The 14,533-nt window shown below is 44.9% G+C and overlaps 2 protein-coding genes across 4 annotated transcripts; both read left to right on the top strand.

Annotated features, from left to right (window-relative positions):
- LOC112235110 (splicing factor YJU2) lies at window positions 1–4,141 on the top strand. The gene is made up of 8 exons (XM_024403500.2): window positions 1–155; window positions 608–708; window positions 814–958; window positions 1,058–1,192; window positions 1,312–1,493; window positions 2,135–2,282; window positions 2,367–2,538; window positions 3,552–4,141. The coding sequence occupies exons 1-8, from the start codon at window positions 132–134 to the stop codon at window positions 3,674–3,676; spliced, it is 1,032 nt and encodes a 343-aa protein (XP_024259268.1). The 5' UTR covers window positions 1–131; the 3' UTR covers window positions 3,677–4,141.
- Window positions 4,142–7,417: 3,276 nt separating this feature from the next.
- Window positions 7,418–14,220, top strand: LOC112235111 (SH2 domain-containing adapter protein F). 3 transcript variants are annotated; one of them, XM_042319528.1, is made up of 9 exons: window positions 7,418–7,436; window positions 8,932–9,169; window positions 9,352–9,453; window positions 9,605–9,857; window positions 9,981–10,138; window positions 10,210–10,315; window positions 10,657–10,828; window positions 10,946–11,065; window positions 13,768–14,220. In XM_042319528.1, the coding sequence occupies exons 2-9, from the start codon at window positions 8,936–8,938 to the stop codon at window positions 13,952–13,954; spliced, it is 1,332 nt and encodes a 443-aa protein (XP_042175462.1). In that variant the 5' UTR covers window positions 7,418–7,436; window positions 8,932–8,935; the 3' UTR covers window positions 13,955–14,220. The 3 variants fall into 3 exon arrangements, with proteins under 3 accessions (XP_042175462.1, XP_024259269.1, XP_024259270.1); XM_024403501.2 differs by lacking the exon at window positions 7,418–7,436 and adding an exon at window positions 7,826–8,191; XM_024403502.2 differs by lacking the exon at window positions 7,418–7,436 and adding an exon at window positions 7,826–8,191 and having other exon boundaries at window positions 8,932–9,115.
- Window positions 14,221–14,533: the final 313 nt, after the last annotated feature.

A 14,533-nucleotide genomic window follows, 5' to 3' on the forward strand; every position in this document is an offset into this window, starting at 1 on the left:
AAGTGATTTTCTGCTCTTCTCAGAGATCGCATTACAGCAAGCTAGCTGTATGTTAGCTATATTTAGCTAACATTATCACAGTTTATCCTTCCATTTCGTCGCTAAAGTTAGGTTTTTATTTCACATTAAGAATGTCAGAAAGAAAAGTTTTAAACGTAAGTACAATTCTTATTTACTATGTCTTGATTTATTTTCAATTCGCTGAAAACGGGCAGTTGTTTTGCGAATGTAATGTTTGCTAGCTAGCAGCAAGCTGCGTGTTGCTAATCAGGCTTGGCCATTGAGGCAAACACTTTTCTATGCTCATGACACCAAGTTACACTAGTAGTAGTTAGATCAATACGCTTAGCTAGCTATATAGCTGGTAGTCGTACTCATTGTACTAGCAAACTAGCTGTTTCTTGCCTATCTTTCCTTATGAGGATATACTGATATAGAGCATGCTCTTGCTGTAAACGTTGAATGTTTTAATCTCTTTATTTGAATTGTGTTTGTCTAATTATTGTATGTTTTCCTCTCGTTGTTGTAGCTAATGACTGATAAAGGCAATGCAAATCAGATATTTCGTAGTTAAATTGCACTGCTGACTGTGTTTGTTCTCATGTAGAAATACTACCCGCCAGACTTCGACCCGGCTAAAATACCCAAACTCAAGCTCCCTAAAGACAGGCAGTATGTGGTCCGGCTGATGGCTCCCTTCAATATGAGGTATGTCAACACTCTACAACCCTTCCCAGAAAAAGGTACCATGAGTTGTGAGTGCATGAATGCGTGCGTGTGCTCTGACCCTGCCCCTGCGTGTGTTTCTTGCAGGTGTAAGACTTGTGGGGAGTACATTTACAAGGGGAAGAAGTTCAACGCCCGTAAGGAGACTGTGATGAATGAGCTCTACATGGGACTGCCCATCTTCCGCTTCTACATCAAGTGTACAAGATGCCTGGCTGAGATCACCTTTAAGGTAAATCTGTTTCTGCGTGTGTGTCTGTAGACTGAGACATAAAACATCAACTACGTCTTAGAACAGTTTGTGTACTCGCCCAGTGTGTGTTGTCTACAGACTGATCCAGAGAACACAGACTATGCCATGGAACACGGTGCCACAAGGAACTTCCAAGCGGAGAAACTTCTAGAGGAGGAAGAGAAGAAGATAACTAAGGACAGAGAGGAGGAAGAGTTGAACAACCCTATGAAGGTACACTTCTATAAACAATGCTGGAGAATCTGACAGACTGATGATATGTTCTCTACCAGGTTTTTGGAGAACCGTACCGATGTGTGTTGGAGAGCCGTGCTGATGATGATTCTTTCTAGGTGTTGGAGAACCGTACGCGGGACTCTAAGATGGAGATGGAGGTTCTGGAGAATCTTCAGGAGCTCAAGGAGTTGAACCAGAGACAGGCTTCGGTGGACTTCGAAGGAATGCTGGGAACATACAAAGAGCTGGAGCAGAGGACCAAAGAGCAGGAGAAGGAGGAGGACGAGAGGGAGACACGGTGAGTACAGACGGAGGACGAGAGGGAGACACGGTGAGGACGAGAGGGAGACACGGTGAGTACAGACGGAGGACGAGAGGGAGACACGGTGAGTACAGACAGAGGACGAGAGGGAGACACGGTGAGTACAGACGGAGGACGAGAGGGAGACACGGTGAGTACAGACGGAGGACGAGAGGGAGACACGGTGAGTACAGACGGAGGACGAGAGGGAGACGGTGAGTACAGACGGAGGACGAGAGGGAGACACGGTGAGTACAGACGGAGGACGAGAGGGAGACACGGTGAGTACAGACGGAGGACGAGAGGGAGACACGGTGAGTACAGACGGAGGACGAGAGGGAGACACGGTGAGTACAGACGGAGGACGAGAGGGAGACACGGTGAGTACAGACGGAGGACGAGAGGGAGACACGGTGAGTACAGACGGAGGACGAGAGGGAGACACGGTGAGTACAGACGGAGGACGAGAGGGAGACACGGTGAGTACAGACGGAGGACGAGAGGGAGACACGGTGAGTACAGACGGAGGACGAGAGGGAGACACGGTGAGTATAGAGAGGAATGATGAAGAGGGAAATTGTTAAGCAAAGCATAACAAAATGCATAAGCATAACAAAATGGTTATGTATGTGTTACAGGGAGATGCTAGAGAGAGCTCTAGTGAAGAGGTTAAGAGACTCCGACTCTGACTCAGACCAGGAGGGCGAGAGCAGCAGCAGACCAAAGAAACCCAGCACAGACAGACCTACTGACATCCTCACCACAGACAGACTCACTGACCCACAGGTAACACACACACCAAACACACACAGGCCTCACAATACATGTTAACCAACATGCCTACTTATGTCCTGTGTGTTGTTTCTACAGAGCCTGTCAGTGGGGGGGGTGAAGAAGGCCAAGGTGGAGAGCTGGGAGAGAAGTGTGGGGGGGCTGGGAGGTGGAGGGGCACTGGGATCACTGGTGGTGAGAAAGAAACCAGCGACCTCTGTCCCTAACCCTGATACCACAGTAACTCCTGCAGGCTCTAACACACAGACAGGTGAGCTATGGAGGCTTTAACATAAGCTTTATGGCAGGAACTGCAATATCGAAATGACTTCGTATACACCGAGGTGATTTCCTGCTTAAGGCGTCAGCATGCTTCAGTTCGTCAGGCGCCTAGCCAAACTAGTGTGCTTGTGCTCCTTTAAAAGACCTTCGCTCGAAAAATGAGAAAAAAACCAGTAATAGTATTTTGCATTTTGAGACATTGTAGCCAGCGTACACTTCCCCTAAATAGAACGCAGGAAATCTGGCATACATTTATTATTATTATTTTGTTGTACTTTTTCCTCCCCAATTTCGTGATGAATCCAATTGGTAGTCAGTCTTGTCCCGTCACTGCAACTCCCGTATAGACTCGGAAGAGGCAAAGGTCGAGAGTCACGCGTCCTCCGAAACACGACCCCCACCAAGCCTCACTGCTGGCTTAACCCGTAATCCAGCCGCACCAATGTGTCGGAGGAAACACCGTACAGCTGGCAACCGAAGTCATTTTGACCAGGAGATCTTAGTCGTGCAATTTTACATCTAACTAAGATGTTTGGTGCAGTATTTCTCAATGAAAACATTTGCATTAAAAAAATGAGTGGTCTCTCGTTGAATAACAACAGACTTTATTGAAGAATCTCTACTGTTGACCAATCACTGACGAAGGGGCGTAGACTTAGGCTCTGAACTTCAGCTGTTCGGGCACACACAATTATTTTTTCTGGAGGCAAGCCTGAAAACCCCTCACTGAAAACAGACCAAAACAGCCATAATATATGCAAGAAGTCTTCCAGCTGTGAAGCATGCGGACGCCTTTACAGCAGTCAATAACAACAGGATTCAAGACTGTCAACGCTGCTCTTACCAATGCCTCAATGGACAGTGCAGCCTGAGAGGAGACAATTGTAGCAGTATTTTGTCTGTTAGCACCTCAGGAAGTCACTCTGCTCTACATGTTGTAGGGCTGAAGATACTTTTACTGCTATTTCTGTCATTCTAACCTCTGTACTTTCTGCTTTGCAGTTTCAAAGGCAGCTGCTATTGTACCAACGGCGGCTACTAAGCCAATCACAGCACAGAATGGGTCGTCGTCGCTCAGCCTCCTGGGGGCGTATTCCGATAGTGATGACAGCAACAACAGTGAATGAGAGAAAGGCTGGCGACGCTTTGGCTAATCAAAAGGCTCAGTCTGTCTGAACTTTGTGATATGGAAATGTGTTGATATGATGTTGGGCCATTCACCTGTTCCACACAACCCAGAACGGTTTTGGATTTTCAAGATCACAACACAAGGATGGTTATTAGGTGTAACAAAGGGGTAAGCAGTTTAATGCCTGTGATGATTTAAAATTGCTGTAGTTGTTTTGGAGTCAATAGTTAGCGGCCTGAATTTTATCATCCTGCTTTGTGACCCTTACCCCCAATGTAATTAGTTTTCACCTGTGATTTTAGAAAATATATTTTGAAATGTTCATCTACCAACTACCCTCCAACTTTGTAAAGGTGTAAGTCATGTTTTGACTTTTCATTAAATACTTATTTTCTCTTGTGCCCTACCCAATCTGAATACAATGTGACTTTTCTGGAGACATTAAAATGTACTTTAGGTCCTACCTAAGTGTTTTTTATTTTTTTTATTTTTTTTATTTTTTTTATTTTTTTTATTTTTTTTAATTTTTTTATACAGTTTTGTGTTATTGGGCAGGGGTCTCTGAACTGGTCCTGGAGAGGCACTGGGTGTGGAGGTTGTAAATGTAGGCCTGTGTTGCAGATAAACAAAAATAACATTTGTATTTCTAACCTTTTATTTAACTAGGCATGTCAGTTAAGAACAAATTCTTATTTACAATGACAGCCTAGGAACAGTGGGTTAACTGCCTTGTTCAAGGGCAGAACAACAGATTTTTACCTTGTCAATTGGGATTCAATCTAGCAACCTTTCGGTTACTGGCCCAATGCTCTAACCACTAGGCTACCTGCCACAAAGAATAGAGTTTACTTGATCATTTCCTCTACACACGACTTTACCCAAAGACCTCAATTCTCAGCTGTAGTAGGCTGCTTTTGTACGTTTAGAACATAAAATCAATTTGACAGAAGCAGATAACTTGAAGTTCAATCAAGGAGCATTTTAAGAAAAGTTATCACACTAAATTGGCTACTGAACAGGCACTGGTGTGTACTTGACTCAACAATCAAGTGATTGTAACAATGGCAACAACAAAAAACTGCTCTCTCACACAGTCATACTCCCCACTTGTCCTGGGGAACTAGAACATTCAGGTGTTCTCTTCCACCTCATCTGGCATGGAAAAGGAGAATTGGCCCCCGTCTCCAATGCTGTACAACATGTCAACTCTCTGCCTGCACATTCATTGTGACACGCTTGCATAGTGTTGTGGCTCTGTTGAAACAGATGTGGTTAAGGCGGTTCAAATGTATTGCTGGCTACTAATGCGTTTGGAATGAAAGATGACACTCGATGCCTGATCAACATTACCATCTGCCGGTGTGGTAGGGTATGTTTTCGAAAGGGGTTTGGCATGTTCTTTATTTGAGCTGCTGAGCTCTCCTGGCAGGCTGGCACGTGCCCTGTAGGTGGAGTTTTTGTTTATTGTTAAAAAACACTTTTTTTAAGTGAATAGAATAAAATGTATACATTTAGCCAAAACATTCAAAGACCGCCTGTGTTAAATAGTATAAATATAAGCCAAAGTTTTTGTTTTTTTGTCAAAACAATTCTGAAATGTTGGCCATTCATTCTCAGATTCGCTCAGATGTCACTATGTGGTGAAGATCTCTGAGCCCTTGTCTCACACTGATTGTCATGATAAAGATGATTCAGATCCAGTAGGAGTGACATTTTTGAAGAAAGTGGACCTCTGCCTTTTGGCTGACCCATATGTGGTTTCTGGTTGGGTGAAAATTGAATTGGGTTGAATCAGAGAAGGTAACCTGAAGTGGACTTGTGGTTCTTTTTTTGTGTTTCTTCCACCCAGATGGAACTGAGGACAAGACCTGTTACTTGCTTTGCTCTCAGAAACAGGGTGCCGTTGAAAGGAGTGATTACTGGGGTAAGGGTGGAGGTGGAGCAACTGAAATAGATGATTCCCGGTGTCTGTGATGCCTGCCATTTGGTGCAGCGCAGACCCGGTGGCGAGCATGGTGAAACAGAAGAGTCACTGTCTGTCCTTTTGAGTTTTAATTCTGAGTCGTTACCTGACAAAATCATTTTAGGCTTTATCAGTTATCCCGTAAGAGCTTTTGTGCCGAACCCACTACTGTGTTTCAGGTGCCAAGCTTATGGTCATGTTGCGGCAGTGTAGAAGGGAGATTCCTATATGTGAGAAGTGTGCAGGAGGGCATGGGACAAATGACTTTGTAGCATCAGTAAAGCAGTATGTGTTAACTGTAGGGTAGCCCTTGGTCATGACTATCAGTTCCATTACACATAAGAGTCATTAGACGAAGGAGTTTTCTGTAGGGGGGAGTTTTGTTAAGAACTACAAAGCTCGGTCTGAACATTAACATGTATGGTTTTAGAAGCATAAGGACCTTATCTTTCATATAAAAACAAGAGTTTTAATTGATACAACTTTATAGTGCTAGGGTTAAGATTCCCACATGGCCATATTTCCATGTTATAGCTCTTGTTTACAGAAAACAGACATATGACAGAGTGGACTACCTGTGCTAATTAGCTATTTGTGTCTCCGAACACCTGTGTGCCAACAGAAGACAGACGCCACAAATGTGTTTTCACAGAAAAATACTGTCAGCTGCAACTGTGTTAGAGGTACTGCTTTTAAACACAGCAAGGTGACCGGGGACAATTGTATGGTTAAACAGTACAAATACGGCCTACACTCTAAAAATTTGGGGTTCATCAAGTGTTCTTTTAAGATCCTCAAAGTTCTTAGAAGAACCTTAGGGTTCTTGGAACTCAAAATGGCCCCCAATAGGTTCTTCCAAGAACCCCATAGGAGGTCGGGTTCATGGTGGAACCTCCTTAGGTTCCTGCAATAACCCCCACCAACTAACTGCCCAACTGAAACATTTCGATTTGAAAAGACAGGTACATAACTGAGAATTTTTAAAGATTTCCTACATTTTTAGGTAAGGTTTGTCCCTTGTATGATCTAAATTGATATTGTTTATCATGATACCATCTATCTTTACATATTTGTGCAAATCTTTCTAAAACAGAAAATGGACACAATTCAATGGATATCAATCAACAGAGGTAAGAATATGTAGGCTATAAGAATATGCTAAATAAAAACTTTTGATAATGCTTTTCATATACATACCTTGTCCATAATGTAGAGGCGTATGGGATATTTGAAGAAGTAAGGGAGGAGGATGGTAAATGTTATCTGCATAACATACCAATACCAATTGACATATCTTTGTATGCCTCGTCTGTATACTTAGACACAAAAGTGAGCATTTCACTGTACCCTGCAATTACAAATGCTACTGTGCATGTGACAAAAAAACAATCTAATCTAACTGGTAAGACAGTGGACAGTAAGTGTATATTTTGCATTTGTGATATTATTTTGATGTGATATGAAAGTAGAAGTATTTATGTTTCTAGAACAATACTGCAATTGAGAATTGATTCACATTTAGATGGAGTATTTGTCTGTTTTGGCTTCCAGAGCCAATTCACCAATTAAACAGAACATGTAAGGTCCTTGGACTAATGAGTAACGTTAGGCTTCTTTAGTCCAATATTGGGCTAACTGTAGGGGTGCTCATGTTCCTGGGGATCAGAAGTCTCCAGTGCCAGAGAGACAGGTTGAAGTTGCCATGATCAGAGTTGTACAGAAGGTGTCGTATGCTGAGGCAGTGAAGAAAGTAGAGGAAGATGTGTCAAGGGTAAGGGATCCTAAGAGGCTCCAGGTGAGTTGTAGAATTTTGCCAGTACAGAGTGATAGGCCTATGAATGCAGTGTGCTTCAGTAAGGTTGGCTTTTTAGTGTTTATTGCTATTGCTGTCAACTGTCCTGCAGGAATAGAATGTAAAATCACAGAAAATAGGTGTTGTGGTGGCAGCTGCAGAGAAGTACTTGGGTTTACAAGATTTTAAAGCAGGACGGTGTCCCGTCCTCCCAGACCCTCTGCCTGGTATAGGATCAGATAGGTTCAAAATAGTGGAATGGAGTGGTGGCTTTTTTTAATGAGTGAAGGGTTGGTTGGCAATACTTTTTTTGTATTACGAAGTATAATGGATTTATACTCCAGTCCATTTGGTGGCGGTAATGGGCCATTAATATTGGATGCCAACCGCCGTTAAACCCCACCGAATAATACTTTCTTGTAGCTAGCTAACCCTTTTTTATTATAGCTCAGTGAGATAACCATTTCGGACTAAAATAGTCGAATTAGTTAGCTAGATAGAAATTGTAACTTTAGCCAACTAGCTAGCTAGCTTGCTAACTGAAATAATATTCTACAAAATGCATTTAATCTTTGTTTTAAACTGACGTAGCGTAGTTAATTTACGTTGGTGGCAGGCAAACTTGTTTTCTTCAGCTCAAGTCGAGGGAAGTTAACAAGCTAACGTTAGCAAGCTACAATGACATTTCTGTGAATTCATGGGGGGTGGACACACAATTAAATACGTAATTGGCTGACGGCCCCGATTTCCATCAAAACGTAAGTATCGTTTTTATATTATGCAAATATAAGCTGCATAGCTAACGTTAGCTAGTTAACGTTATGTCTTCAATGTTGCACCAAACATGACTAACGTTAGCTAGCTAGCTAACATCAGCTGATTATAGCTAGCCAAACATTCGTAGTAGGTAACGTTAAATCCATGACTGAGTAGCTTGTCAGTCGCTTTCCAGATTCAAACGAAATATAGCCTTCTTGTAAATATAAAAATATGGAAATACAGTACTATATCTAACCAGATAACAGTTACTACTCTCTCAAACGTTAGTTTGATGAATGCATTCCAGTTCAGCTATCTAGCCTTATCTAGCTCCGATCCTCCTGTCACAAAGCAAAGGATACATAGGTAGCTAGTGTGATTGAAAGAGTCCTTTCTTTTGCTCAATATGATTATATATATATATATATATATATATATATATATATATGGGCCTTTAAACAACTAGGGCCCAGAGTTTTTCCTGCTCAGGTCTATCATGCCCACTGCCCCCATACCAAGCAAGTTATGTAATTCGTTACATTAGAACGTTAATATTCCTCTTAGATAAATTGTCTGACCTACCCTGATCACTTGCATTGTCCAATGACTGACTGCCAGACCCAGTGTATTATTCCCTCTGTTTTTACTGATTCCATTGTCACGGTAAGCACATTATTGGAAGTGTTGACAGTGTTTGTTAGATACGATGTAATATTCTGATTTATTCTCCTTCCCTCAGACCCATGGCAAAGTGGTTAAAGGACTACCTGAACTTCGGCAGCCGTCGTGACGCCCCCCAGCTTCCGCGTCCTGACTACACAGAGAGTGAGATCCTGAGGGCCTACAGAGCCCAGAAAGACCTGGACTTTGAAGACCCCTACCAGAGCGCAGAGAAACCACAAAATGGTGGCTGCAGGGGGACAGTAAGCCTGCATGCATTTCCTGCCTTCGCTTCTGTCCTTCCCAACGATGCAGAGGTGGGAAATGTTATATCTTCTGCTGTTATTTCAGCAGAGGAGGCTGATTGGCAGATATATAGGAGGACTGGCTCAATGTAATTGTTGGAATGGGGTGGATTTAACAGTATCAAACACATGGCTTTACAGGTGTTATGACCATGTTATTACAGGTCTTTAAAGGTTGTTATAATGTATTCCAGGTGAAGGTGGTGTCTCCCAAACACAGGCTGATCAAGGTGGATTCTCAGGAGTTCAGTCGCAGTAAGATCCCCCTGAGCCCCGTCACCATCCACCAGGAACCGGTATGGCATGACAGTTGGTGTTTTTATTGTTGATCTCCCTCTTTCATGTTCTTTGTATCCACATGATTCTCCTCATTTATGGCTGACTCTTCAGTATTTTTTAAATATTTTTTTCCTCACTATCCCACCCACCCTCCATCACTCTCTTCAGGTGCTTCCCTCTGCTCCGACAGTAGTAGGGGACTCCGACACTGTCTATTCGGACCCGTTTGATGCCAGACCAGTTCCACGGCTTAGAGCAGATTGGGAGCCTAACCCTAACCCACACCTTTCCTTTGGCCTCAGCCCCATCACCAGTCCTACCCTGGTAGCCTTCAGCCCTAACCCTATCCTAGGTCTCAGTCTCCGTCCAGGGGACAGCAGCAGCTACATGGAACCCTTTGAAGCCCAGAGGGTCATCACAGGTTGGTTACTTTTAGCTGTTGCCTACACCCCCACACATTGGACTTCACGCCTGGCTGTCTAAAATGACTGACATACTACTGAGATGCATAGACTCACAGTTAATCAATTGATTGTGTGTGTAGAGCTCCAGCAGGGCCCAGAGCGGGGCCGACCAGGAGTGGGCAGTGGAAGGGTTGGGATCGGAGATCAACTCTATGATGACCCCTACGATGAGAGAACTCGACATCGCCACCGGGAAGCGCCACCGCAGCAGGGGAGAGAATTCCTCAGGGACGAACCGGTAACAATCTTCTTCTTCTTCTCTGTTTTGATTTCATCTTCGTCCTACATCCTCTCCTCTTCCTCTTCCAGAGAGAGGTCAGAGAGAGCAGGCTGCCCCAGGACGATGAGAGACCAGCAGAGGAGTACGACCAGCCCTGGGAATGGAAGAAGGACAACATCTCCAAAGCTCTAGCAGGTGGATATCTAATAGAGGAAAGCATCACTGAATTGTTGGGCTCTAAATACATAATCTCTAAAGTTCTAGCAAGTAGACCAGTGCTATGCTCTATTCTGGTGTAGGAAGCACTCAGTAGATGCTGCAGTTTTACATTTTAGTCATTTAGCCGACACTCTTATCCAGAGTGATTTACAGGACCAATCAGAGTTCAGTGCCTTGCTCAAGGGCACATTTGTCACCTAGTCTGCGCCGGGATTCGAACCAGCGACCTTTCGGTAACTGGCTCAAATCTCTTAACCGCTAGACTACCTGTTGCCCAGCTATTTAAGTAGTTGGCTAATAAAACTCTCCATTTGTAGTTAAGTTTGAGGGGGCAGAGTGGGAGAAGTCGTTCGGCCAGTCAGACCAGGCCAAACTACCCAGGACCAGCCCCACAGCCCCAGGGGGCACAGCCAACCTTCGGAGGCCTGGTGACACCCCCCCTATCCTGGGTGAGAGAGTGGACCCCTGCCTGCCCCTGGAGAGACAGGTGTAAGTTCCTCCCCTCAACCGCTGACTCTCAGTATAATTTAAGAAGCTCCCCCTGGCCGTGTGTCACAATTTTGTGTCCCTTGCTATGCGTCACACGGTAATATGTCCCCCTTGCAGGTGGTACCACGGTGCTGTGAGTCGTGCGGAGGCAGAGGCTCTACTGACGTTGTGCAAAGAGAGTTCCTACCTGGTGAGGAAGAGCCAGACCTGCCCACAAGACTACTCTCTCTCCCTCAGGTACCTTTACACACTCTCCCTCTCTCATTCTCCTGGTGTTATTTTTTTTGTTAATTTGTTTTTCTCCACAATTTTGTGGTATCCAATTGGTAGTTAGTCTTGTCCCATCGCTGCAACTCCCGTATGGACTCGGGAGCGGCGAAGATCGAGAGCCGTGCTTCCCCCGAAACACAACCCAGCCAAGCCGCATTGCTTCTTGACACAACGCCCTCTTAACCCGGAAGCCAACCACACCAATGTGTCGGAAGAAACACCTGGCGACCATGTCAGCTTGCATTGCGCCTGGCCCGCCACAGGAGTCGCTAATGCGCGATGGGACAAGGACATCCCTGCCGGCCAAACCCTCCCCTAAAACGGACGATGCTGGGCCAATTGTGCGCCGCCCCATGGGTCCGGGCGTGGCCAGCTGCGACAGAGCCTGGACTTGACCCAGGATCTCTAGTGCCTTATACCACTGGACCACTCAGGAAGCCTTCCTGATGTTCTACATTATGCCAATCACATCATCGTAAATGTGTTTTCCATGGGTTTTCCATATTTATCTAGGCCCTAATAAGGTGTTAAGGTTTTTTATTTTTTTTATTTTTATTTTTTTCACTTTTATTTAAACAGGTAGGCCAGTTGAGAACAAGTTCTCATTTGCAACTGCGACCTGGCCAAGATAAAGCAAAGCAGTGTGACACAGACAACAACAGAGTTACACATGGAGTTAACAATAAACAAGTCAATGAGACAGTAGAAAAAAGAAAGTCTCTATACAGTGTGTGCAAAAGGCATGAGGAGGTAGGCAATAAATAGGCCATAGTAGCGAATAATTACAATTTAGCAGATTAACACTGGAGTGATAAATGAGCAGTTGATGTGCAAGTAAAGCAGAAAAGTAAATCAAATGAAAACAGTATGGGGATGAGGTAGGTAGATTGGGTGGGCTATTTACAGATGGACTATGTACAGCTGCAGCGATCGGTTAGCTGCTCAGATAGTTGATGTTTAAAGTTGGTGAGGGAAATCTAAGGTCAACTTCAGCGATTTTTGCAATTCGTTCCAGTCACTGGCAGCAGAGATCTGGAAGGAAAGGCGGCCAAATGAGGTGTTGGCTTTGGGGATGATCAATGAGATATACCTGCTGGAACATGTGCTACGGGTGGGTGTTATCGTGACCAGTGAACTGAGATAAGGCGGAGCTTTACCTAGCATAGACTTATAGATGACCTGGAGCCAGGCAACGAATATGTAGCGAGGGCCAGCCGACTAGAGCATACAGGTCGCAGTGGTGGGTGGTATAAGGTGATTTGGTAACAAAACAGATGGCACTGTGATAGACTGCATCCAGTTTGCTGAGTAGAGTGTTGGAAGCTATTTTGTAGATGACATCACCGAAGTCGAGGATCGGTAGGATAGTCAGTTTTACTAGGGTAAGTTTAGTGGCGTGAGTGCAGGAGGCTTTGTTGCGAAATAGAAAGCAGACTCTAGATTTGATTTTGGATTGGAGATGTTTAATATGAGTCTGGAAGGAGAGTTTACAGTCTAGCCAGACACCTAGGTATTTATAGTTGTCCACATATTCTAGGTCGGAACCGTCCAGGGTGGTGATGCTAGTCGGGGGGGCGGGTGCGGGCAGCGAACGGTTGAAAAGCATACATTTGGTTTTACTAGAGTTTAAGAGCGGTTGGAGGCCACGGAAAGAGTGTTGTATGGCATTGAAGCTCGTTTGGAAGTTAGTTAGCACAGTGTCCAAGGAAGGGCCAGAAGTATACAGAATGTTGTCGTCTGCGTAGAGGTGGATCAGGGAATCGCCCGCAGCAAGAGCGACATCATTGATGTATACAGAAAAAAGAGTCAGCCCGAGAATTGAACCCCGTGGCACCCCCATAGAGACTGCCAGAGGTCCGGACAACATTCCCTCCGATTTGACACACTGAACTCTGTCTGCAAAGTAGTTGGTGAACCAGGTGAGGCAGTCATTAGAAAAACCAAGTCTGCCGATAAGAATAAGGTGATTGACAGAGTCGAAAGCCTTGGCCAGGTCGATGAAGACGGCTGCACAGTACTGTCTTTTCTCGATGGCGGTTATGATATCGTTTACTACCTTGAGCGTGGCTGAGGTGCACCCGTGACCAGCTTGGAAGCCGGATTGCACAGCGGAGAAGGTGCGGTGGGATTCGAAATGGTCAGTGATCTGTTTATTAACTTCGCTTTCGAAGACTTTAGACAGGGCAGAATGAATATAGGTCTGTAACAGTTTGGGTCTATGGTGTCACCCCCTTTGAAGAGGGGGATGACTGCGGCAGCTTTCCAATCTTTAGGGATCTCGGACGATATGAGAGGTTGAACAGGCTGGTAATAGGGGTTGCAACAATGGCGGCGGATAGTTTTAGAAATAGAGGGTCCAGATTGTCTAGCCCAGCTGATTTGTATGGGTCCAGGTTTTGCAGCTCTTTCAGAACATCTGCAATCTGGATTTGGGTGAAGGAGAAGCTGGGGAGGCTCGGGCGAGTAGCTGCGGGGGAGGCGGAGCTGTTGGCCGGGGTAGGAGTAGCCAGGAGGAAGGCATGGCCAGCCGTTGAGAAATGCTTATTGAAATTGTCAATTATCGTTGATTTATCAGTGGTGACCGTGTTACCTAGCCTCAGTGCAGTGGGCAGCTGGGAGGAGGTGCTCTTGTAACGCTGCTCTCTCTTTTTCTCTCTCCTCTCTTTCAGGAGTTGTCAGGGCTTCATGCATATGAAGTTCACTCGGAGTTCAGAGAGTTGTTACGTCCTGGGAGAGAACAGTCCTCCATTCTCCTCTGTACCAGAGGTCATCCACTACTACACCATGCACAAACTACCTATCAGAGGAGCTGAACACCTGTCTCTGCTCTACCCTGTCATAGTACAGACCCTCTGACCCTTCTCCACTCATTATCAGCATCCCAACTGGCACCCTAATCCCTACGTAGTGCACTACTTTAGTGCACTCTGATCAAAAGTAGTGCACTATATAGGCAATAGAGTGGGACACGGCTATATGTGATACTATTACAGAAGGTGCTGTCGTCTGCGGAGATGCTAACATGGCTGCTGTGGAACTGTGTGACGTTATTCTTAGAGCGTCAACATGGTTCTGGTAGAAACCACAATGGTTAAACTGTATATGGCCAAAGGCAAATGCTGTAACAGAGCAGGTTACTGTATGTCAATAGTGTTATTGATCATCTGTCTGGCACATTGATTAGCTAGCTGTACCAGGGTGGGAGTTTCATCCATTAGTGCTATACAGTAGAACGCTACATCGCTATTATAGAAATGTGTGCTTGAAAGCTATTTCAGTACTTATATGTATGAATGCTGGTATTATACCCCGAGTGTACAAAATATTAGGAACACCTTCCTGATATTGAGTTGCACCCCCTTTTGCCCTCTGTACAGCCTCAGTTCGCCGGGGCATGGACTACAAGGTGTTGAAAGCGCTCCACAGGGATACTGG

Source organism: Oncorhynchus tshawytscha, unplaced genomic scaffold, assembly GCF_018296145.1.
Source record: "Oncorhynchus tshawytscha isolate Ot180627B unplaced genomic scaffold, Otsh_v2.0 Un_scaffold_1528_pilon_pilon, whole genome shotgun sequence".
Classification (NCBI taxonomy): Eukaryota; Metazoa; Chordata; class Actinopteri; order Salmoniformes; family Salmonidae; genus Oncorhynchus; species Oncorhynchus tshawytscha.